The 25,108-nt window shown below is 36.2% G+C and overlaps 3 protein-coding genes across 4 annotated transcripts; 1 reads left to right on the forward strand and 2 right to left on the reverse strand.

The window, feature by feature from the left end:
• The first annotated feature begins 198 nt into the window (after positions 1–198).
• On the forward strand, positions 199–2,178 carry LOC112463849 (UPF0769 protein C21orf59 homolog). Its single transcript, XM_025030475.1, has 5 exons — positions 199–343; positions 1,249–1,334; positions 1,415–1,585; positions 1,901–2,116; positions 2,167–2,178. Exons 1-5 carry the CDS (start codon positions 223–225, stop codon positions 2,176–2,178), a joined length of 606 nt encoding a protein of 201 aa, XP_024886243.1. The 5' UTR covers positions 199–222.
• A 5,082-nt stretch (positions 2,179–7,260) lies between these two features.
• On the reverse strand, positions 7,261–18,234 carry LOC112463845. Its single transcript, XM_025030468.1, has 5 exons — positions 15,326–18,234; positions 14,805–15,015; positions 10,959–11,413; positions 9,355–9,652; positions 7,261–8,930 (listed from the first exon to the last, which is right to left on the reverse strand). The coding sequence occupies exons 1-5, from the start codon at positions 15,466–15,468 to the stop codon at positions 8,652–8,654; spliced, it is 1,386 nt and encodes a 461-aa protein (XP_024886236.1). The 5' UTR covers positions 15,469–18,234; the 3' UTR covers positions 7,261–8,651.
• Positions 18,235–20,278: 2,044 nt separating this feature from the next.
• Positions 20,279–25,083, reverse strand: LOC112463847 (protein tipE). 2 transcript variants are annotated; one of them, XM_025030472.1, is made up of 4 exons: positions 24,650–25,083; positions 24,305–24,563; positions 23,976–24,143; positions 20,279–23,650 (listed from the first exon to the last, which is right to left on the reverse strand). In XM_025030472.1, exons 1-4 carry the CDS (start codon positions 24,897–24,899, stop codon positions 23,605–23,607), a joined length of 723 nt encoding a protein of 240 aa, XP_024886240.1. In that variant the 5' UTR covers positions 24,900–25,083; the 3' UTR covers positions 20,279–23,604. The 2 variants fall into 2 exon arrangements, with proteins under 2 accessions (XP_024886240.1, XP_024886241.1); XM_025030473.1 differs by having other exon boundaries at positions 23,970–24,143.
• Between the last annotated feature and the right edge of the window lie 25 nt (positions 25,084–25,108).

Here is a 25,108-nt window from a genome sequence, read left to right on the forward strand (position 1 = left end):
TCGGGGCACACTCGCGGCCGGTAATAACAGCGTGTAATAAGAAAGTCGAGTTGCCTGAGTTTATGAACCCATCTATCCTGAGCATCGGTGTGATATTAGTCACGCGGGATAATTATACGGACTTAAAACTTGGCCGCGGTCGCGCGCTCACTACGCTCGTCTTCTCACGGCTGTCTCTTTCGTGAAAAAATAGAGATCGAGGAGCTGGCTAAGCACGGCGTGATGTTACCGCCTGACATAATGGGCCTCACGGACGAGCAGGTTGAGGAGCTCAAGCTCAAGGACGAATGGGAAGACAAGTGCGTGCCCATGGGCGGTTGGACTTTCAACAGAGACAAGATCGGTGTGTAACATGTAATAATGTAACATATATTGTTCGCCGACACCGGACAATAGGTTTTATAACATATAAAAACGAACGTCTTTCATAATTGATAATGAGCTTGAGTCTCTTTCAATAATATCTAAGGCCCACTGGCCCAGTTCCGCAAACGTCGGTTAACTTTTAACCTTAGGTTAACTCCACTCTTTGTCTCTTTCTATAACGTCTCCCTTGTGTCCATTTCCACCAATGTAGATTAACTTTAATCGCGGTTTAACTTACTTTTCATCTTTTTCTAGTTCTTAAAATTAGAGACAGATAAAAGGTAAAAGTTAAACCAAGATTGAAGTTAACCTAAAGGTGCATACATGGGTCTACGGCGTCCAAGTGATGTTTGTAGCTGTGAAACTTGCAAGCTTGTCAGAAGATATTAAGTAAACGATATTTATCAAAATGATTATAAAATCGTCAACTACAATGTAGACAGCTGTTTTACGAATTTTTCTAGATTTTTTAAGATACCTTAAGGTAGAGAAAAATAGCGTTGAACGTGACAGACCCACGTATGCACTTTAGAAGGTACCGAAAAAACGTATGTACATTAAGGCGGGTGTTGGTAGAAACGGATATTAGAAAGAAACGAAGCGAGTGAGTTAATCTTAGAAGTGTTAGAAGTGTGAAATATGGGCCTACCAAGCTAGTATATTAAGCAAAGTATGATGTACTCATTATGTTTTTTAGTATATCAGTTTATAATTTATAATATTAATTATCTATTTTATTTGTATCTCACACACACACACAATGATACCAATTCTTAGCAATATAAAATTTTGCTAACAATGAGCAAATAAATTAGAGATTGTATTTCAAATTGTATGCATCTCACATGATAGATTAAGACTAACAAGTTTAAATAAATACAGGTCGTAGAAACGGTAGACAACCCAACGAAAAGATGCAGGAGGTGCTGAAGAAAACTATCGAGGATGCACGTGCCATGACATCGAAAGTAAATCCAATTTTATTTGTTATATTTTACACTTGCTAAACTCCTGGCTGTTCAACAAATTCTTCAATGTTATTTCGCAGAAATTAGTGCAACAAGAGAAATTGGTTACCCAGAAGACAGTCCAAGAAGCTCTGGACTTGTTAAGAGGCGCCGTGACAATCGTTTATCCGATGGGACTTCCGCCACATGACGTGATACGTAAAGAGTTTGAGAATACCGAAGATCTCACCGGTACTCAAGCATCTCTCGAGGTATTGCTTTTTGAAAATTGATGAACGATATGGCAATATAAAACAACACAAACGCTTTAAAACAGGCATTTAAAAAATATTCTAATTTTTTTAAGCACTCTTTAGAGTTATAAAATGTTTATTATAGGTATAATATGTAATAGGGAAATTTAATTAAATATCGTTTTTTTAAACGTTTGAAAATATTTTACGGGCGTTTAAAAAGAATTTTAGTCTGGAAAACATTTTTTAAATTTATATGTTGTTCGCGAAGAAATTAAGCTAGAAATTGGCGACATCTTCACTGACATGTGTAAAAGCACACACTTCTTGTAGGTAATCGATGTGCAACTGGCTCAACTGTGGTTCTCCGGGAAGGAATTATTACCTGGGAAGAAGATAAAGGACTTCGTGGGTAATAACGAGAAGACCAAGGTGATCGTAAAACTACAGAAGAGAGGATCTGGAAAACCAGCGAGAGAGCCGTTAATGTCGGAAGACGAGCGGAAGCAATTAATGCTACACGCGTATCGTCGTCAAGAACAGCTGCAGGTAAGTACTTTTCCTTACACATTTATAAAAATCTCTGATGATTCATTCAGGATAAAGTATAATTTTATTATTATCGCTGCAAATAAAATTTAGCAATTGTAAAAACATATATAAACGCATTTTAAGCAATTGTAAAAACATATATATAAACGCCGAATCTCAAAGAATCTGGATGAATTATCAAGTAACATTGACATTAACAACAAACGGTGATCAAGTCTGTAGTCGAGCTTGACGCGTTCTGTTTTATCCCTAACTGCTCGTTCAAAAATCAATGCACGTGCAAATTACAAACAAAAATAATAACAGAATTTCCTAAGTTTCGTAATAGTTTGTCAATAAAATAACTGTATTGTAATTTGCAATACATGTCAAAGAATTATAAAGCAGAATCGATTTGATTACTACTCATGAGGTATTCTAAAGCGAGAACGTACCGCCTCTATATAAGACGCCTCCATTGATCGTGCTTAGGAAAAGATAGTACATGCCTATCGATCACACGCGTGTCCTCTGCACGCCCTATTCGAACTAGGGTGGCTTATTTCAAAAACAGCTCGCGGGGTTGTTAAGCTGATACTGATCTTTTGAGCTATCTTATGTTGACACGTGCTTTCCACGATTGCGAATTTTCTCTCTTGAAACTGAATAATTTAACATTTCTAAAGCATTGGATAGAAATAAATTTAATTTCAGAATTGCACGAGTACGATCCATAAGTACGATTTAATTTAAACAATATTTTAATACAAGGCGACAGTTTAATTTACAACATAAAATCGAAACATAAAGTTTTTCCCTACATTAATTATTTCCATTTATATTAAAATGGAGACATCTTCAAATTATGAACTTCTTTACACGTAATAATTGTAATCTAATTGTTTTAGTACATATCTAGAAATATCTACAAATTATTTTTTATTTATTTACGTAGAAATACTTTTGTGCTTCTTTTCAGTAATTTAAATGTAAAATAAGTAACGTAATATAATATTATATAAATGCATATTAATTTAAATTAGTCGTCAGGGGGACAATTGCAGAGACTAGGTAGGTGTGACGAACTCATACCAGCAAATGTCCCATTTCCATTGTTTCCATTATCGATCTGGAGTCGCAGCAAATAGCTTTCAGTACGACTTCAATGTATAGCGAACGTACAAAAATCAATAATCTATTATATATATATATAAAGGACGCTAATATTTTAAGATAACTTAATTTAAATATTTCATGAAATATTTATTTAATCAAATATCCTAAACTATGTGGGATGCATGAACATTTCTCTTTAGATATTAACAGGTATGATAATCTTCCTAAACTATTGTTTGCATGAACATTTCTCTTTAGATATCAACAGGTATGATAATCTTCCTAAACTATTGTTCGCTTGAATAATCATAGGTCATAGTTTCGTCAAGGGCTAAACTGACTGAATTGCTTTTCAAAAATTTATCATGCTTTTTTTTACGTCGTTTCTTTGATGGAACTATAAACTTAATCAAACTTTGATCAAGTGCGTAAATTATATATTGCGGCCAAAAGAATGTGATAGAATATATATAGATCTGTCTCTTAAAATTTTGAATTTTTTATGTATTGTACAGAATTAATAATTTAGCAAAATTGTTTCAAATTTTCAAAAAATAGCAGTATTAAGTATATTAATTTTGTAAATTATTAAAATCAATAATAGTTATAATAAATTAACATTAACGGCTATTATTATTATTACATAACAGTAAGAATATCCTAAAGCACATAGACATATTGATGTTGAAGCATGCTTTTTTATTAAAGTCAAATTCAAATCACTTAGCAAATTATTTCTCTAGAAAGGTTTTAACTAGTCCCGCTACTATACATTAATTAGAAGAAAAGCATTATAACTTCTTAGACGTTGTAATAATTAATTATTCCGTCAAAGCTATTTATTGCATTGGTCAATGGACACAGTAGAAATTAATGTTCTTGCTTCTTTAATTCATAAAATCGATTGCTTGTCGGTACTTGGTATCTTACCCTGTCGTAAAAAGAACTTAAATGGACGGAAAAAAAAATTCTCATTAAGAATAATCGTGTTGGTCTAGTCGGCACGTGTCGCACGAGAAATTGCGTTTGTGAAATTTTCATGACGTTCCGTTTGCTCTTCTTGGGAGGTTGACAGAAAGAGACCGCAGTGTTTGTTAACGGTTGTAATTTGTTCAGTTTGTTTAATGCCGTCTCTAAGTTCCAATATTTTCCCTTGGAAAACGAAAGCGGAATTTCTATCGCGGTAGAATTTTTACGTGATATAATTTTTACCATAATTCTGGAATACATCTCTCTACAGAATGTAATGATCGATGTTTTTCGACTATGAGACCATGAGACAGTTGGTTTACTTTCGGTTGATATATCTACAAAAGAACATGTATGCTCTTGTGTAACATGATAAATATATCCACGCTCGTTCATTATTTTTATAGAACACTATATCTCACAAAGTTACGTGAGAGAAGAAAACTGTACGTTGATTTAGCATTCTTCAAAAATTCATTGTTGAGCGTAATAGGCATAGGACACATATCGATATTAAGCTGCTATTTTCAAGCAGCTACTTATAATTAACAATGCGTGAAGAGCGCAATTTCTATTTATATCTCTACCTCTACGGAAGTTTACTGATTCAATGTATATAACTCCATTAACTCCCTTTCGTCTTTTATGATATACAATTCGCTCGTGTGATCGTATCTCGATTTTCGTGTTATTCGCTGGTTGGTTGCCCTATCACGTAATATCACGTAACCGACGTCTGAAAGCTTCTATTATATGTTTATCTAACAGCTAAGGCTTTCCATTAAACACCGTGTCAGTTCCAGCTTTTTGCGACGCGTTGATGGGACATGCGTAAATGGGAAATACTATCTTATTGCATCTCCCTCCCCCCTCTTTCTGTTTTTCTCTTTTCTCCCTTTCCCTCTCTCTCTCTCTCTCTCTCTCTCTCTCTCTCTCTCTCTCTTTCTTTCTCTCTCTCTCTCTCTCTCTTTTTCTCTTTCTCTTTCTCTTTCTCTTTCTCTTTCTCTTTCTCTTTCTCTTTCTCTTTCTCTTTCTCTTTCTCTTTCTCTTTCTCTTTCTCTTTCTCTTTCTCTTTGTATATTGAGATACGTGAGCATTTAACGGTGCCTGCATTATGAAGAACCCTTCAAATGTCGACAAGCTGCGCGATTGACAGGACGCACTTGATTTTAATCTGCAGTTGCTGCGAATGTAGGTTGACGACAATTCAATTATCGCATTTATTGTTTATTTTATCAAAACGATACGATATTTTTTAAGGGAAATTATATGATGAGAATATAAGTTAAAAAATTGGGACTTAATTGTGATGATTGATTGTCTAGAAGTCACAATATTATAAATATGAATTATCTCCTGATATTAATATAAACTATTTTCTATTATCAAAATCATGTTTTACATTTATTTATTAATTATAACTAACGAAATGCAAAGAGAATAATTTATATTTCCACAAAAATATGAATCATCAGGAGAATCTCTGTTTTTAAAGAAAATTTTTTATCCGCTCCGCAATTTTGTGCAAGATTAAGATTATAGAGAGGTAAAATTGTATTCGTTTCGCCAAGGTCAGAAAATGGTTTTCGCAGTAGATTAATTTGCATAGGCGTATTATGAGTGAACGGCAGATATGAGAACCATTTCGTTCTTGCGCAGCAGAGCCTTCGAATGATGCCCTCGGCACGAAGTGTTCCGTGACACGCAAGGTGGCGGCGATATTATTTTATTACGGTTTAACGATGTGCGCATCGCGCTTCTATTACGGCGAGGGAATTCTTAAACGGCAAAACATTTTAATTCAACGTTTCCATACATTATTTCATTACAGGGAAAGAATAAATATTCGACGTAGTTTTTCTTCGATTGCCCCCATTTTCCGTATCGTGTTTTACAATCACGCGGACACGCAACGTTTATTCTGAACTGTTTACAGGTAAATTTTAGCGAGTTAATTTTATTTTTAACGCGGAAGATAAATTGAGATGCGGATAAATATGCAAGGAAGAATTGCGGTAATTTACACGTGAAGAAACTTTATTAAAAAAAAAAAAAGAAATTATATTTTACAGTCGGCACATTCATATATGTCACAAATGTATTTGACATAAAGGCATACCACATAATTGCACGATTTATATACACATATATACTAAGCTATTAGCTATAATTTTTTACATACAAAAAGAGGATTAGCTCTTTATCTAGTTAGACAGATAATTAATCATATATATATACAGTTATTCGTCATTTGCATAATCGTATATTTATTTGCCAACAGCTAAATCTTGCATTATTCCCTTATAATCGGTGTTCTTTAAAAATAGTTTCGAGGATCTGCTAATTACTCCAATCATTCATCTCTTTGTCCGTTTCATTTCGTACGTCGATCACATTGCTTTCATGAGTACACGATCAATCTAATGATTTCTAAATAGACAGAAGCGATACACGCTAGATAAAACTTTTATTTACAAATCGGAATTTCCCTAATTTTGTAATAGAACAAAATAACAGAAGTAACGGAACTGCGAACATTTATTTCCGAGAGAGCGAAAGAGCTCGAAAAAGTTTCCTTTCGAGCCTGTGTCTTCGGTTAATTTACAGTACTCGCAGATATTAATAGGTATACTTTATTGATGGCTCCATCGAAAGCGGAAGAAGGCACATAGAGTACAGTGACATCAGAAAAGTCTTTTTTTCTTGTTGCGCGGCTATTTTTAGCCACTCTTCTTGCGTGCATACGTGCATACGTGTATCACTTGCGTGAGATTTAGGTATTTTAACTTATTCTTGCCTATTTAAATCGGTATCTTACGTTGCTGATTATACGAGTGTATTTTTCTAACAATTCTTTCATAAGTTTTGATTAAAAAGTAAAAAAATATATACATTCTTTCTTCAATTATAAATCATTGTGAGAATAAAAATATCAAATTAAATTATGGCTTTTTGTGCTGATTATCTATCTTGAAAAAATTATTTATTTTACTTTATTTTAGTAAAAATATTATGAAAAATAAAAGTGTGAAATATAAAACCAATAATTGAAAATAAAAAATAATTTTATGGCATTGCGTTATTCCTCTTATAAAAATTCATATTTCTAATTAATACATATTTGTTAATTGTATCAAGTATTTCGAATATTTATTACGCGACGGATCATATTTTTGATTGACTTGAAACACACGCTGACACGAAACTGGCACGAAAATTGAGGCAATGTCGATTACCACGAATATATAAATGTCTCGCTGAAAGCATGTTATGTCATAATATATATTTTGATATATTTACATCGTAAGGTACTGATACTTAGGCATCGCAAGTATGTAGTACAATATATACTGTACAACTATAATTTACGCATATATAGGCAGTCGTAGTACTCGCGTATCAGAAATAGGAAATCGCATCGAGTGTTTTTTTACCAGCGGTATTAGATGTATCTAATCACAGTAGTACGGAGTCAACTACAGTGTAGCACAATATAAGTGGATGTAGAAAAAATATAAATGCACGTTCGTTGATAACCGAATATTAAATGAGCTCTAATTGTAAGTCGCCGTGTTATTCTATACGTTGTACATCAAAATAAGCTTGATTATTTCACATTTTGCGCAAAGATCGCAATTATATCGCGTAAAAAAAGGATATTTTCGCGGAGTGACGTTTACTGTAGTGAATATATATTTCAGCGTTTATCCATTCGTTCCATCACTCATTCCGTTTTGTCTTCGTTGATTAATGTTGTTCATCTTTCACTTCATTCGTACACATTGCGCGAAGACGTTTTGTTTAACGCCATTATTGTTAGATACCGTTCGATAAAATACGACGACAATGTAAACAATCGTATATTACACAAGTACTTTAATGAAAGTTTCTTAAATATATCTGGAGGTAAAATCTTAAAACTAATGTATCGACGATTGTGATACCAGTGTCCGTCCGTTTGTCTGGCGCGCAAACAAAGTGATAGCGATACATCGAAGGCAACAGTGAAAATGTATCCGATCGATATCTAATTAGAGAGTCGGTATTATTAACTTGGACCCCGAATGGGTTACTTTCGATGAGTTTCATTGGCAGAGAGATTACTTGAAGTTTAATTTCATTTCAAGCACAACGATCAGGTCACATCATTGTAACGTCCACGTTATTACGCATTACAATGATCATTGTAACTGTAGAAAAATTGATTGCACCTCATTCCGGAAGACGACGTTAATGTCCATCCGAGAATTTAACTTTGCCTCACATGCTTCATTTGTGTTCGGATTTCATTTTTAGAGCTTGTCTCTCGCAAGATTTTTCTTGTTGGATGGATCTGTCCGGCACGGCGACCGCTAGAAAATCAAGTATCGCGTTTTCTTCTCTAAAAGGAATCCTCAGCGTTGTCCATGTCGATCAACGGCAGCCTTTCGTAACCCAGTGTAGCGCCCGTGCCAAACGGCTTGTACTGCTAAAGGGTCATACTTCTGATCTCGTTCTCATTAGCCTGACTTTGAGTCGCGGAGGACGTCGCCTCCACGAGTCCCTCGTCCTCGCCCCGGGTCTCTTGATTGTCAACGCAGTATCTGCATCGCATTTTTGCGTCGTCCCCTACCTGCACCGATCGCGAGATGATAATCAGGGTAATGACGCTGATGACGAACACTCCAGCCGGCACGATAACGGCGATCAACAGCTCCATTCGCGTCTTCTTCAGATCGAAACGTGCAACCACGAATAACGAGTTGTTCTGCATAATATGTATCCGCATAAATAAGAATTGCGCACATTATAAATTATTAGTGTTTTACTATTATACCGGAAATAACAATTAACAATAGTTAAAATTACTCGTCACGAAAAATTATAATAATTTTTCTCTATAATCAATTTAATTGCACGTCTTTGCCCTGTTTGTCGAATTTGATGCATTATTTTAATAATTGCTCAAAACATAAAAATTATCGAGATGCCGGAATATCTTCTTTAAAAAAAAAAATTAATTTTTAGCAAGAAATATGGCTTTACGCAATAAATGTGCCTATGTTACTAAACGTTATATTATATATTTTTTTACTAAAAAAACGGGATTGCCAGAAAAAGAGATCTTAAACTGAGCCGAATCCGTTTAATCCCCACGTATTCGTTGAATCTTTCGACAGAAAATGCCTTACCTTATTGTAATAACAGGGATATCTGCTCTGCGCGGTCTGATTATCGCCGTCGCGGCCGTGGGTAAACTGGAATCGTCTGCACTCGCCTCTCAATGTGTTGACGCAACGCTCGAGATTGATGTACAATCGCGAGGTATTGTAGATCGTCAAAGACTGCTGTGCCGGGACATAGGCATTCGTGGGATCCACCGGATGCTTCAGGGTCTTTTCGTAAATTTTCAGGAAGCTCGTGAAGTTAATGGACGGTTCGGGGATCGGAATCTCGTCCAACAACGTGCCGTTCACGCAGTCCTCCGTGCTGCGAAAGTAACAGGGGCGGTAACGATATAACGCATATCGACAATTTTGTCGATCTCCTTACGTAAAAAAAATAATAATAAAGATGAAGATGATAGAGAAATATAAAAAAAATATAAAAAGATAAATGTTTTTCACGCACATTATGAAACATTGCAATTTTTGTAAATCTTTTTAATGAAAAAATTTTATTACATATACATATTTGAATCGATTAATATCCGTTAAGCCTCTGTCAGACTACGGATTGGGATTGAGATTGGACTGAATTTAATCAATTAAAATAAAGAAAACTTAATCACAAGTTTAATGAACTTTATTCTAATTGGTCAAATCCACTCTCAATCCCAATCTGTGGTCTGATACGGGCTTTAGAGAGGATTACGAACTAAAGTTAAATATTTTCTTATAAGCAATTTTATTGGGGTCTTCAGAATTACTTCTATCGCGAAACCTGTGTCATTTATTTATACCAGCTTCTTATAGGCTATAGGGTATTTCCATAGCAACTATTGATCCTACGACTGGGTTTGGTTTCCCCCCCCTCCAATATTTTGTCCCTTTCTCCGCCATTGGCATGTTTATCTTTTTTTACTTCCTGGGCAATTCAATAAAATTTTAAGCCCTTAGCTTGAAAATAACATGATGGTGATAAATGAGAGAACGTTTGGAATAACATCCACGAATGTGTATCAAGTACATTTTACGTGATGACCGTATAACGGTTTTATTTTTGTTCGTGCATAAAATTCCAATTTTACTATTTGATCAATATCTAAGACGATAATGTTATCAATGTTTTTACGGGAAGGAAAAAATAGAGCAAAAATATATTTTCCGTTCAATCATTCAATAAAGCCTCACTCTATCAGCAATCCAATTCTCGAGAGTCTCACGTTTCATTCGGTCTCTTCTCATTTTCTACGTGCGCATTTAAGACTCAAAGATGCGATAGAGCCAAGGAATTCAATCAATAGCTAATGTAGCGTTAATAGCGACAGAAGACCCTTATAAAAAATTGGCATAGAAATTCACCACGTAACATATATCTAAAAAATTAATACAAAATTTGCCTTTATTGTATAAATATAATTATTTGTATATATACGTATATAAAATATTAACATATCTCTTTATATAACAATCGCATTTTAATGATGTTCGTCTCTTAACGATATTTAATTATTCCATTCATATAATTAGATGACGTGATTTGATGAAACGAGATTTTAAACGAGAATAAATTTAAATAAAGTGGAAAATTATTATTCGTCGAAAGACTTCGTTATATTAACATTCGTCATTACCTGATGATATTGCCGTGGTTCGTCACGGCGAAGCAGCTCGCGAAAATACTGCCGTTCCGCTCGTCCCAGATTTTAACGGGGTTGTCCAATCTGATACCGGGTAGGCTACCGTTCGCCCTGTTCAAGGCCATCCCGCGGGAGCACCTGGCTGATATGATACTGTCGTCGTGCATTAGATAGACGTTTACGTCGCTGGTGGAAATGCTCGGGCAGTATCGGTCGCAGGTGAAGGTACTCTTGATTTTCGTGCATCTGGAGTGCTGACAGCTGAAGAAGCCGTTCAGCTTCATATTGTCCTTCTCGCTATCGATGACGACGCCGTCGGCCTTGTGATGGCAGAGCATCAGCTCGCTCATGTTCGAGCAATGTCCGAGGCTGCAGTTGAACACCCCCGTCAACATGCTGCACTCGCTGCCGTTGTTGCAATTGTACCGTTTCATGCTCCTCATGTTCGCCTGTCGACGTTTCTCATTTTGAATTCTTACTTTATATCATTATTAATTATATGACAAAACTACGTATCATGATGTGTTAAAGCTAGTGTCAGTGTATTTGTGATTTTAATCTGTTTAATCGTAATTTTTTTATTTACAATTTAAATTATAGATGTACATTAACTGTGATTTCTGAATCTTTTGGATAATTTGACAATTAAGTCTCAAATTTATTTTACTTACAGGATAAAATTTATTTGAAAATATTTAAACATAAAGTTTTTAATTATATACGATGTTAATACTTAATTAGTCGAGTTCTTTTTATTTTATATATCTATATATTTTAATTTTATTCTCTTATTGCGTAATTCCTGCGAGAGAGAATTAAATGATATTTTATGTTTTAACGTTTGTGTGTCCGTAATTTTATTATAAAATTATTCTCTTTAAAAATATTATTTAATTAATTTATTAGGAAAATTATTTTATGATTTATGAAAGTTTGTCTGACATCATTATCAAAACGATTGTAAAAGGCACGGTCATGTATGTTTTACACGCTATATGACTTTTTCTCATCAACGCCATTAATTAAATCCCATTACTTTCAGAAAGTTTCAGGCCTGATGGCAAAGCATTAACGGTCAGCATACAGTACGATGCCGTGCGCCTAAATATTCATATTCATAGGGCACTCCCTCGGGGAGAACTCGTATGACTCGTATCCTCCCAACTCATAACTTTTACTTTAGATTGAGTTATCCCAATCATTATTACCGGGTATTTTTAGACGTTTTTTACGATATTACTTGAAACCTTTCGACTCTCTCGCGAATACCTTTCCCTGATCAAAAATTGACATACATTCTGACTATAAGAATATAATCGACAAGTTTATAATCATTTCATAATTAATTAAAGTTTCTTAATTAAAATACTATTATAACGCGATTTAGAGAGAAAGAAATTAGTATATCTTACTTTTTTTTATTGTAATAAAATTTTTCAATTTGTGAAGGATGTAATAGCCGTTCGCAAATAAAGCTTCTAATCCGCAAACATTGTTGAAAATGGCAAGTTGTTTGTATAACGTACTGCTACTACAGTATAGTGAAAGATTATGTCATATTGTTTGCCTCTTCGACCTATCATGTCTATTTTTATCAGCACATTTCTTTATTGTTTGTTAAACAATCGGATATAATAAACAACGAAAGCAGTTAATATTGCTCACAAGGGAAGAAAGCTTTTCTTTAAGAACTTTCGATGACGGATAATGTTGTGGGTATTGCACGCAATGGATTTTATAATGGCATTTCTTCTTCGTGAATATTGCAAGAGGTTTAGGCTCTCAACGGGCTGAAAACCATCCGTCGATGTCTCTTGGTTGATGGATCAATATATAGAGGAGACGATAAGAACATGAGATGGAAATTTAAGAGCAAGACGAAAGCGAAGTGCGATTTTCATATTTTCTAAAAACAATTAAAAAGTTTTTGATATCTGAATCATGAATAAAATTATATTATTTAATCAGATTGTATTTCATAAATATATTTTAACGCATATTATGCGTGACACTTATATCGGGTGACATCTATTTTCTACGGAGATTGCAAAGTTGACAAGTATTGATCGATTGATAGTATTTCATATTCCTTCTTTCTCCAGTAATCTTGTCGAGATATAGTATCGGTCAGTATAGTATCGACATTTATATGATAAATTACAGTTACCATTATCAAGGATAGAGTTAAAGGAAAACAATAATAAATTGATTTCTAAAAGATGGTTTTGAATGTATAAAGCTATTGCTTTGAGCTTTAATAAAGCCGTGAATTCAAGAAACTATTATTAATAATGAAAGTAATTCAAAATAACACAGCAAGTGCCTCGCTACAGTTTATTTGTATGCAATTCGTATGAATCTTCCGCAACATCATCCCCGCGGTATCTATGTTTGACGGCACGGCGAGGAAATTGGAGCCTACGTTGCTTCAGTAAAAATGTAATATTCCCACGAGATGGAGACCTACGCCCACGAGAAAGCATCGGGTGTGGAAGCATCGAGTTCACGGTCGCGCTTGGTTGGGAACGTACCGTGAAATAAAAGTGATCGGAATCCGAAGGGTAAACGTGTGTCCTCGCCACTCGTTAAGAACCTTCATACTACGTCAAATGGAAAAAGTTTCCAGGGAAAGATTATGGCCAGTGGGGTATTCGAGCAAAGCTCGTTATTGTCTTTTCCCGAGAAAGCTTTGCCTAAAGATTTCCAAGAGTTGATTGGGTAATTATACGAGATTGTAATTGTTCGTGTCTAACGAGAATCATCGAGGGAGATCATAAAATTTTAATATCAGATCTTATACCGTAAATGTTCCCGACCGGAGGAAATTTTATGCCGAGCTCGTTAATGGCAATCTATCTCAGTTCGTTGTTAATTTCATGCTTCATGTTTTTCTCTTCGAGAACAAAATCAGGTTGTTAATATAAACTAATAAATTAGTCAAGATTAAATTAATATTTACATAAATCAATTAAAAACTTTTTTTTAACATAATTATTTCTCATTTCTTTAAATCTTTATGTTCTTGTTGCAGCACTTAAAATGTTATTTTCCATTCTGCATTTTTAAAACCAAATTGTCAATAATTTATAAACTTCATATTTTTATCTGTAATTTATAATACTTGTTACATATTTGTGCACAATATAGGCTGCGTTTCGATATTCACTGCCAGTACTGAAAATCCATAGTGTATGTGACGTAAACTAAAGTCCCTCTAATAAGATTCGCGACATCTTCACTGTTAAATTCATAGGGTTAAATTAAACTCAAATTTGAGTAATTTTTAACTATTCCATAGGTCGCCACTGCTCCTACTCAATATTTAGTTAATTTAACTAAAACAATGGTAATTTGACTAAACCAATGGAGTTAAAATAATCCTATTTTGTTTCAAACTAATAAATTTTGACGCGCATGGTAGTTAAAAATAACAAAATAAATCTAACTCATGGTATTGGTTTAAATTTCATCCTCTAACCTTTAACAGTGTTGAGTTTCGACAAAATAAGAGAGAAAGAGAAAGCGATATACAAGTGATATACATTCATATCGCTTTCTCTTTCTCTCTTATATCTCTTTCTCTTTCTGTTTCTCGTGCTTTTGCCGAAAATGCGCACCAATCAAAAGTTGTTGCTACGTGTCGCGACTCTTATTAGAGGGACTCTAACGTAAACTAGAGAGATTTTCAGTACTGGCAGTGAATATCGAAACGCAGCCACAATAGTTTATCGAGAGCTTTTCAAAAATGATTGGACAACATTTAAATTATAACACAATGGGACTTTCAAACAAAAAGCAAGAAAGAACACGACAAAGTAATGCTGCGTCGTTTTTACGCACCTGGGGACACGCCATACTGCTGAACTTGGTGCAATTTTCGAAAGTCACGTCGGTGCCATTACGTCTCACGGTCGCGTGATACTGGGGACAAAAACCGCTCGTCTTCGTCAAACACCACTCGCCGCAACTTGCCCATCCGCAATTATTCACCATCGAGGCGTTAACGGTTTGGCACATCACCGGTTCCGGCTCGATGCCAACGTGGAAGGCCCTGAAATTACGCCGGCGTTGTTAACGCGCCTCTCGGATTACGTCTCGTGGAAACAAGCTGCGAACATCTTCCCCACAGCCTCATCTCGAATAACATCTTTGACTTGAATAGCGTCTCAGTTTCATCTTTAATAAATCCTACACGGTGAACGCAGTCTTGTGCGAGAAAACTTTCACGAGGAACAAATCTTTTGGATGGATAGAAGCTAATATAGAGTCTACCAGTCGAACGTATTTCGACGAAAATGGGATCGATTACATGCCAGAAATCAATTTCTAATTTTAGATTGTAATATGTCATTTTGTTTTACCTATACGACGGCGCGTAGATCGCCACGCTGAGGTAAACCAAAGCCACGCAACTGATGACGAAGGTGAACTGGAAGAAGCATATGCTACCGCAAATTTTACGATCCTGTTCCGGTATCAGGCGGCGCTTCTGCTTTCTGCCCATTTTTTAAATCTTCCGTTGAATTTTTTCTATTTAAATTCCACGGGGTTTTAATTCCACGTCAATCAAATGCATATACACATTTATGCGTAAACGTGATCCCAAAAATTGATAATTCCAGCAGCGGACTTGTTGAAAAATTATCTCACTCGTTGGAGTTTTGACCTTTATTCTCTTATCGATATGCGTTACCGCCCAAAAATTAATTCTCTCCAAATTTGATAAACTAATTTCGTTTGTCAGATAATGTTAAATAATCTCACATGTATTATATGTATTATATTGTATTATATATTTGTTTCCTCTCGGAGCGCATGACATAAAAAATAAGCGACTTTATGTCGACATTTCATTACCGTCGTGCTATAGCAGCCTCGTAAAAGTTTGATCGTCGTCTCGCGCGAAGAAAAACCCGAGAAATCGAGAGATCAACGGACCGCACTCTCGCTTCGCGCTAGGAATCGATCGTTCGCAACAGCCCCATTTTCACTTTCATAATATTACCCGCTGGAATGCACACGTGCGCAGCCGGAATATTTCGTTGCGAATCTATGTTCGTTTCCCGCATACTATTTCCGTTTGAAAAGTACAAGTCGCGAAGTCGGTCGACAAGTGCGTGTGTGGGTGTGTATGTCACGACTTCCATCGATTAGATGATTTCGCTATAGCTACCATCCTCTTATAGGGCACGAACACGCGTGACGTCGTGACGCACGATCGTCATGCCGTTTCGAAGAGCGTCAGATAACACTTAGAATTTCAAATCTCTAATCTTCTCCAGCAGCGACGAAAATTGACGAATGAAAAAAAAGCGCTCGTCAAAAAATCGCCAGTCTGCTCGATTTCGAATTCAACGAACGACTTGTAACTTTCTCTTAACTTTCCTTTCTTCTTGGAAGTTAATTAGTTACCAGTAACATTAACAATCCAACGATAATGTACCGGAGATTCGTAATAAGCTCCAAGTGTGTCACGCGAGTGACTCATTAGGCAAGTGATTCACAGTTCTGCCCAATCGCTGGCGGGTTGCCCCATTTCTCTGATCGGAATTTAAGCCGGTGTGATCGACCGTTCGTCAATCGAGCGCACAATAGCGTGTAATGCCGAGGAAGTCTTCTCCTGTGTTTGCGCGGATCCTCCCCCCCCCGCCGTTCTTTCGCTAGACGCTCTAGTGTCCGATCTATCTGATGCACTTAGAGCAATTGCCACGTGTTAACTTCATTAGCCGTATAGTTGCGAGCGGATGCTCTACATAGGACAGTATAGAATTAGATGACGGTAATCCCATTACCGCGACGCTCGAGTGGGCGCTTAAAACAACTGTTTAAAAAATGCGCTATTGATCCGGATTTCTGTGCCGCACCATTACCGTCGGAAGTAACGTCGTTAGAATTTGTTCCTGTCGTTCCCTGCGTCGTTGCCGAGACTTTGCTGGCGTATAATTAACAAGTAAAAGGCCGTTTTACAATTAAAAGAGTGACGTTTTAACGCACCAATAAATTTTAAACTAATTATAATTCTTCGTCACGCAAAATTTTCTTCCTTGAAGAAAATTACCTTCCATTAAGTATTTAGAACAATGTCAGCATTATTATTTAAATATAATAGAAGACAGAGGAAATAGTAATAGGCTTTTGCGTTTTTTTTTATAGTGGGCAATCGATCACGATGTTAGAAAGACACTTTTCTGAGGGACACCCACGACGAAGTCCCTAATGACTGTTCCACTTGCGAGTAACCTTGGAATAACCGATTATCTTGCCCATAATACCTTTGGGATTCTCATTCTTGGAATTGCCATTATTGCCGTAGACGTGCGCTATCTGATTCCTAAATTGCGTGCATAAATTCATTAAATCTGATTTTCGTTTTTTATAAAATCTATCATGATTTTTTGTCCCCCTTTTTTTTTATCGAGAATAAAGCTGCCGATGCAGCAACAGAAATGATTAGACTTGCAGAATTATTATTCGTCCATCCGCATCCTCCTCAAAAAAAAAAAAGAACTGCAACTGCAGAATATTTTTTACATTCTCGATATTCGTTGTCTGACTAAAGCGAGTATTTACTACTCGTTCGAAGCGAGTTTTATCTCCGATAAAATCGAAGCCGCTTTACTTTTAAGCTGATTGCGCGTCTTAACTTTTCATGGATATCAAGTGCTCTTTTAGATGAATTTTTTTTCTGCTCGATCACCGATTTTCAGCAGCTGACGTAAATACTTGCATTTCTTTTTCAAAAAAGAATGAAGATAATTCTTTTGTAGAAGTTCGACGATTTATGTATTTTGCTGATAATAAAATCCGCATGATACAACGATTATTATTTATGTCGTTATAGCGAGTCTTCATAAAATTTTCTTGAAAATTTCTTGCATTTTAAAATTTCGGAGATGAATCTTTTGAATCATAATTGAAGGAATGGATCTGCTTAACACCGTTTTTCTTATGTCGACGCAATTTCACTCGTTTTCATCGTTATCCCGTTCCATACTTTACCGAAAACTTTACACTTGATTGCTAATTATATTTGCACAAATAACACTCGATCACGAATAAACCGTGTCATTTAGCCACGAAAATTTAATTTCACACGTGTATGCGATCGGTACGCGTCCCTCGTAGGATCATCGATGTTAAGAAACGATCTCGCGATCATTTCCGTCCGCGACTTGCAAAACAATTGTCAGTTTGTCGCGATCTTTTCATCCCGTAAAAGAGTTCCACGTTCACGCGAGTATACGCGAGGTAGCCATGCAACCGACCAGCTCCGACGACTGTTTGAAAACAAGTTTTCTAGTTGGCCGTGTGGTTCGCGAGTTCCTTCGCACGGAGCTTGCGCGGTGGTATATCGCGCTTTTCATGGGGGGTGGGATCCTCTTCCATGGTGAAATGCCCGAGTGAAACGACCCACGGTTCACAAATCTCATTCTGTGGTTGCAAGAATAAAAGCCCCTTGCACAATACCAGGCAACAGGCAGTAGGAACAGGAAATAACCAAAAAATCGTTAATTACAACCTAAATAATTCGAATGCTATGATTTGTTGGCAACAGGCAATAGGCACAGAATTTCCAACGTGACGGAAATTCTGTGTCTATTGCCTGTGTCACTGTTTATTCTGCACTTATACAATGATTTCTGATTTCTATTCCCTGTTCCTATTGCCTGTTGCCTGGCATTGTGCAAGGGGCTTAAATAGCGAAACTTCTGGAACGTTGAGATATGACTACTTAAACGACAGAAGACAGTAACAAAGATTTATTAATCTTCTTTTCGAAGTTATTTATTTTTTTTTACCTTGAATATAAAGTACAGTTTATTTTAGCTAACGATTATTTCTTCAAAGTATTTTAATATATTTTTACATGCAGCGACATTTGCAAACAATATTCGACGTTCAATTCATTTGTATTCTTTTGAAGTTGTATAAGTTTCTGATTTTAAAGTCGATTTCAAAAAGTGATATATATATTTTTTATTAACGCGATAACTTAATAATTATAATATAATTTGTTTATAATCTACATTTATTTAATACAATATATAATTGATATTTATGCAGGTTAAAATAATGTTAATTCTAGTGTCAATTAAGTTCTTATTTCTTCTTTTTTTAATTTCAATTGTACTTGCAAGGATCAGCAGATGAAATATGCAATTTTGCACTAGGAAATGTGAAACTATTCTCTCATCGTACACTATGAATTATAAATACAAGTGTTTCATATAGCACATATAGTCAGTTGATATCTGTTTTATCGATTTAGATTCAGCCCCTCGATATCAGTCGAGTAGGGTGGAGTGTTAGTTCCGATGGATTAACATTTAACATTTCTACGACCTTCAGAGCAAAAGGTCAAATGTCTTCCGTTTAATGCTATGTAATCTTCGCATAATGCATGTGAAGATAGATTTTTCATATACCGTAACGTCGATAAATGCAACGTATCTGAGTTTTATTATCACAATTCCTCATTGGCAGACTTTAAAATGTTAGAGATCATAACTTTCACTTTTTGAGGCTGTTATTTAAAAAAAAAGGTATCAATAAAATTATGGGAAAGCTATAATTAACATGAGCTTTATTAATATAAAATTTCTTTTAAATTAATTCACCTAAAATCAAAACAATTCGTGGTATTTCGAGAAACGTATCGGGAATGTTAAACTGGAAAAATAATATATCATCAGATTAACAGAAAACATTCTTTTTATGTATTTTAAACGAACTCGTACAATCTCTTATATACAATAGTCCGTTTGTATCGCAGAGCGAGTATGTGGTTTATTTGTATATATACACACCGTATATATATATATATATATTATGTACAATATTTATGATTCAGTATGTAAGAAGCGAGTTGAAAACTTTCGAGTAGAGAGAAAGGAAGCGTCTCGAAGAGTATTTTCTCATTTATATTATAAATTTTTTTTATATATGAGGAAAGAGGCGAGAAAAAGAGAGAGGGACATGATGTGAGGGACATGATAAATATCCGACTATAGTGCGAATATTATTATAGCAGCCAAATAACATTACGAGTGGTATATAATATGTGAAGGTAAACTATCGAATAATGCATCGCAGCACTGCTGATTTTCAGAAATCGAGTACGATAGTTAAATCGCATGTGGAAATAGAATTCGCAATATTCTCGGTTATTATCAATTCGTGCTCCATTAGATTACTCAGTTAACCGCTTATTTACTCTACATTATCCTCGCGTATAAATTATTTGAATTACCTGAAGAATTTGTTTACCTATCTAATGAGAGATCCCAAGCAAATATCTGTATGTTGAATTTTTCCTTGATTAACTTTCTATCTAATTAATCTTTCGAGAAGTATTAAAGAGAAATTAAATATATTACACTCTTTACAGGATATTTTTATAGGTAAGTGTATCATCATTTTTCATATTGTATTAAACATTGCAACGTTACCGTTATATCGATAATATATTTATTATAATTTTAAAATTCTGATATTTATTATAATTTAAAATTGAGTCGAAAAATCATTCGAAGATTAAGGAAATTCTAAAGATTTCAATTCTAATTCTTTGCGAAACAAAATCGCGTTTCCTATAACTCAGCCGAGAAAAGTCATCCGCTTGAGATCTCCAGTTTCTAATATAAACATCTTTTCTCGCGATCTCGATAAGATCGTGCGATCTATAAATAACGTTGCCTATGACGATTGCGACCGGCTAGTCGAGCTAGCGAATTTTTATTGGCACTAGAACCGATACGTGATGCGAAAATTGTGCCTATACGCGAGTTACTTGCTCCTGGATTGTCCGCGTCGAGCTTTCTTGGTGTTGCGCTTGAAAGCTTTTAATATCACATAAGAGTTTTAATTCTAACTGAAGATGAAAATTTTGCGATGTGGCGAACCGATGTGACTTTTGCGAGAAAGCGTACGCGAATTCAATTTGCGCCGTCGTTTCGTCGATTATGAACGCTTTGAGCAAATGGTCTCGCGAAGAAGGGTGCAAGAGAAGAGAAGCAAGAATCGATTTATATAATTCGATGCTCTAATTATGTTTCGAATCAATACTTATCATCCGATATCTAATTTTGATTATTCTTTAATATCTTATCGATGTATATTAGCGTAATTAAAGTTCAGCATCCTCATTTAAAATTCATCCAACTTGCGAGAGAGAATCGAGTCGGACGAAATCGTGTAGTTAACGCGACATGAAATCGACGGACATCCACGATTCGGAGGCGATCGAACGGAAACTATAGACTAGCAAGCTTCAAGTGGGGAATGAGTGCCAAAACATTAGGGTCCATGGAAAGTTGCTACCTCGTGGAAGCCCTTCCACTCTGGACACCTAGAGTAAGGCCGAGTAAGGATTCACAACCATACTAGATGTAGAGGGTTACGACATGGTTTCCATATGCTTCGAAACAAACATTAATTAGAACCATTATTAAAATTAGTTCTGTCAAGTGTGTGGCGTTTTTCAAATCATTTCAAAGAACTCAGTCACCGACAAAAACAATTTTGAAAAATATAAACTAATTAATATTGCAATCATAGTGAGCAACTTGATCATTCATCAAAATTCGATTTACGTATTCAAATTATTTAATATTTGAAATTTATTTTATGTGATTTTCCTTTTTTCCGAATTTCTTTAAGTAATCATAGCGCAGAAGTCAATAACCAACTGACAAAAACAATTTTGAGAGACATAAACTAATTACTATTGTAGTCACTGAGAGAGAAAGCAACTTCTTCATTCATCATAATTGATTTCAAATATTCAAATTATTTAATACATATCTGAAAATTCCATTTCACTTTAATGACGTTCTCGGTTAAAGTTACTAATAAATTATTATCTGCGATATATTAATTTACTTGCAAGCAATTACGCTTGATGGAATAAATGTTATTATAAAGCGATTGGCGAGCATTCAATAGTAAACGATGTCGTTTCGTAGCTTACGGAATGTAGTTCGCGCGTCCCTGCAGAGAAAATCCAACTTAAAAATATATCGTTATATCTAGCCCTATAAACTATGCGCACAATGCGTACCAGCGTTCACGTGCGTTTAATATACGCGTATATTATTCGTATATATCTATATAATATATCTTCTCTTTGACTATATAGAATCCACGACGTGACTTGCGTCCGCGTACAAAATTCGTAACAATTCTTATATCAATTTCGATAGAATTACGATTGGTAATATTCACAGGCTTAACTTATAGCCTAGTCTTAGCCTACGTTACTTGGTGCGGAAGCGGATTTTGTAAGCAAACCACGTTACTTGCTTCATTTCCTTCTTCATAAAGCACTTTCATAATTTCCATTCAATACATTTGCCTTTGTACTATCAGCAATAACATTTACGAATCGCTTTTCTTTGTCGATTCTGCAGAACGTTATCATAGTTTTATTTTACTCTTACGAAATTAAAATTTAGTGCAGCTTTCAGAGTCCTGCGTCAGAAAATGAAGAAGCAGCCATTGCTCGTTCTACTTGGTAAAGTAATTACAACGGGAGGCACGAATAGGACAATTAATTTAGTGTAGCAAGTAACGTGATTAGCCTAATAAGAGTCCGCGTTGGAGTCTGTTTCTTCAGCTCGACGAAAGAGTGAAGATATTTTTCGCTTAGCACCGAGCTACTTGCTCGTACTGCTTTCATCGGTACTGCTTTCACGATCGATTTATCGTCACAAAGGCAGCTTATGTAACCAATCGTAAATTCACGGTTACGTAGCTTAATCTAAATCCGATGCTGCTGCAAAACCTAATTCTGTGCCGTTTAAAAACTATCGTACTGCTTAAACTTTTATCACGTAAGTAGGAAGGCGCGCCTTTATCACGGCTGACCTCGAAACACACGGAAGTCCATCATCACCGTTTCGTAATTGCTTTTATCTGAAATTACTTCCATAAATTAATCTCTAGATTTTCATTTCAAGATTTTAGAATGCGCAACTACGCTGCTAATAATCAGCTGCGAATAATTTTGCGAGTTTTATATCGTACTAGCAGCCAATGTATTATTAATTGAATTAATTTGTGTGTTATTAATGTATCATGTATTGCGTTTCATTAATGCATAATATATTATTTTCTGACACTGCCGCATGTTTCGAGCCTCTTGAAACTCACATGGAATACTGATAGATAATTGAAAAATCCGAGTTCTCATATTCATGGCCCACTTTACATCGTAAATTTAAGGTATATTCTTCGCGCAAGCGATTCTTCTGATTGCCGATCCGTCAAATGAATCTGACGTTATATTTCTTTCGCGTAAGTGCATACAACTAATATCGGTGCAATTGAAATATCGAGAAGAAGAGATAGAAAGAGATAAATATTTTTATGTCGCTGGCACATAAAACCTAGGCGTATGTCCCATTTATTGAAAGCACGAATCACAGATTTAGAAGACAAAAAAGTCGGATGTAGCGTTAAGCATAATGAATAAACCCGATAAGAAGCGATAACAACGAGATCCTTTTTGCCGCTCTTCGCGTATTTGTTCTAAACGCTATTACTCGCTCACTTAAATTTAGAAAGTAAAGTACACTGGAGCCATTCGGAGATTATTTCGCTGGGATCACTCCCGCGCGGGGGGGTGAGCCCTTGGTAGCAGTCAGTATTCCTCTTCGTCTTCCTCGAATTCGTCCTCTGCCAAGATGCTGTAAGAATGAAGAGAAACCAAAAAAATTACAGAGATGGAAAGAGGAGTAAACGGTAAAGTCACATAATGAACAGAGGAATTACTTTGAGTACAATTAAAATCCTGCAAATCGTGTAATGCCTAAGAGCCAAAAATGAGAGAAAATGTGTGTGATGCAATTTAAAAAAAATTTATAATTTTAGTCAACGCTCGATTTTTCGTTTACAATATTCGATTATCGTTTTTCTCGATCTCGACAATCGTAGCGACAATGACTTCAAAGTAATTCCGTATAAAATACAGTTTCTGCTAGCCCGCAACGGGCACTGCATACATACACTTACTCTTCCTTTCTAGCATACTTGTCCATGAGATTGCGACTCGACCCGCCGCAGGTCTTGTTCATCGGCGGACAATACCAGTAGCACAGCACGCCGAGCGTCCCGGCGAACAGTACTATAGGCACGATCAAGGCTAGCACTAAATGCCTCAGATTCTCATCCCACGAATATCTGCGGACACAAAATAGCGGGTTAAGCTCTATGCTAACTAGAGATAGATGGTCGTGCAAACCGATACAGTTCTCCAATACACGAAAATGATTTATACGAGAAGCAAGATAGTGCATTATGCTTTGGGTTGACAAATCCATACATTGCCTCACTGATCGTACCTTGCGACAACTGTCTCCGGATGCGTTCTGCTGTAGTAACAGGGAAATACCTTTCCCATATTTTCGTAGGCGTACTTCTTCGCGAAAAGAGAGCAGTTGACTGTGGGCGGGTAGCCGCATCCTTCCGTGTTCACGAAGAATTTCGTTTCGGTGACGTCCCACGGCACTGAACCCAACGGCTTTGCCACGAATTCCTCATACGGGAGCCTGGTGTAGTTGACTTTGATCTGATGACAACGAAGCGCGGCCGAAGTGCAACCTATGACGTTAATAACGATATCATCGATTACACTCGGACGGTATGCTATAAACGTAAAAAATATGAGAAAGGAATCGAGAAATCACCTTCCCTGCAGCTCGCCCATGAACAGTTTTTCAACCCCTCCGCGTACACGTGCTCCGTCGTGACGCAGGCAACCGCGTGCGGCGAGAAATCCGCCAGGATGGTAGTTATCGCCGGCTCGACGACGAACGGGATCAGAAACAGGAAGGCGAAGACCGCAAGAATTGCCGTGGTGCCCATGCAGACAGAGGTGTAGAACTTGGCCTTCTCGACCAAGGCGCCTATCTTGGACTCCTCCACCTGAACGCCCATTATCACCGTCGATTCGTCGGAATCAATGATTGCGGCTTTTTGTGGGTCCACGTGGACCCTACTCGTGATTTACTCAAAAAGTTTCTCGGAAGATGCGCGCAGCCACGATTCGCGCGGCCGCGTCGGGACTCGTCCGAAGAGACGTGCTTATGGCTCACTTACGACACCTTGATTCACCCCGTGATTCTTTCTTGTCCGATGGCTGCAGC

Source organism: Temnothorax curvispinosus, unplaced genomic scaffold (assembly GCF_003070985.1).
Source record: "Temnothorax curvispinosus isolate PA1 unplaced genomic scaffold, ASM307098v1 QBEX01013717.1, whole genome shotgun sequence".
Taxonomy (NCBI): Eukaryota; Metazoa; Arthropoda; class Insecta; order Hymenoptera; family Formicidae; genus Temnothorax; species Temnothorax curvispinosus.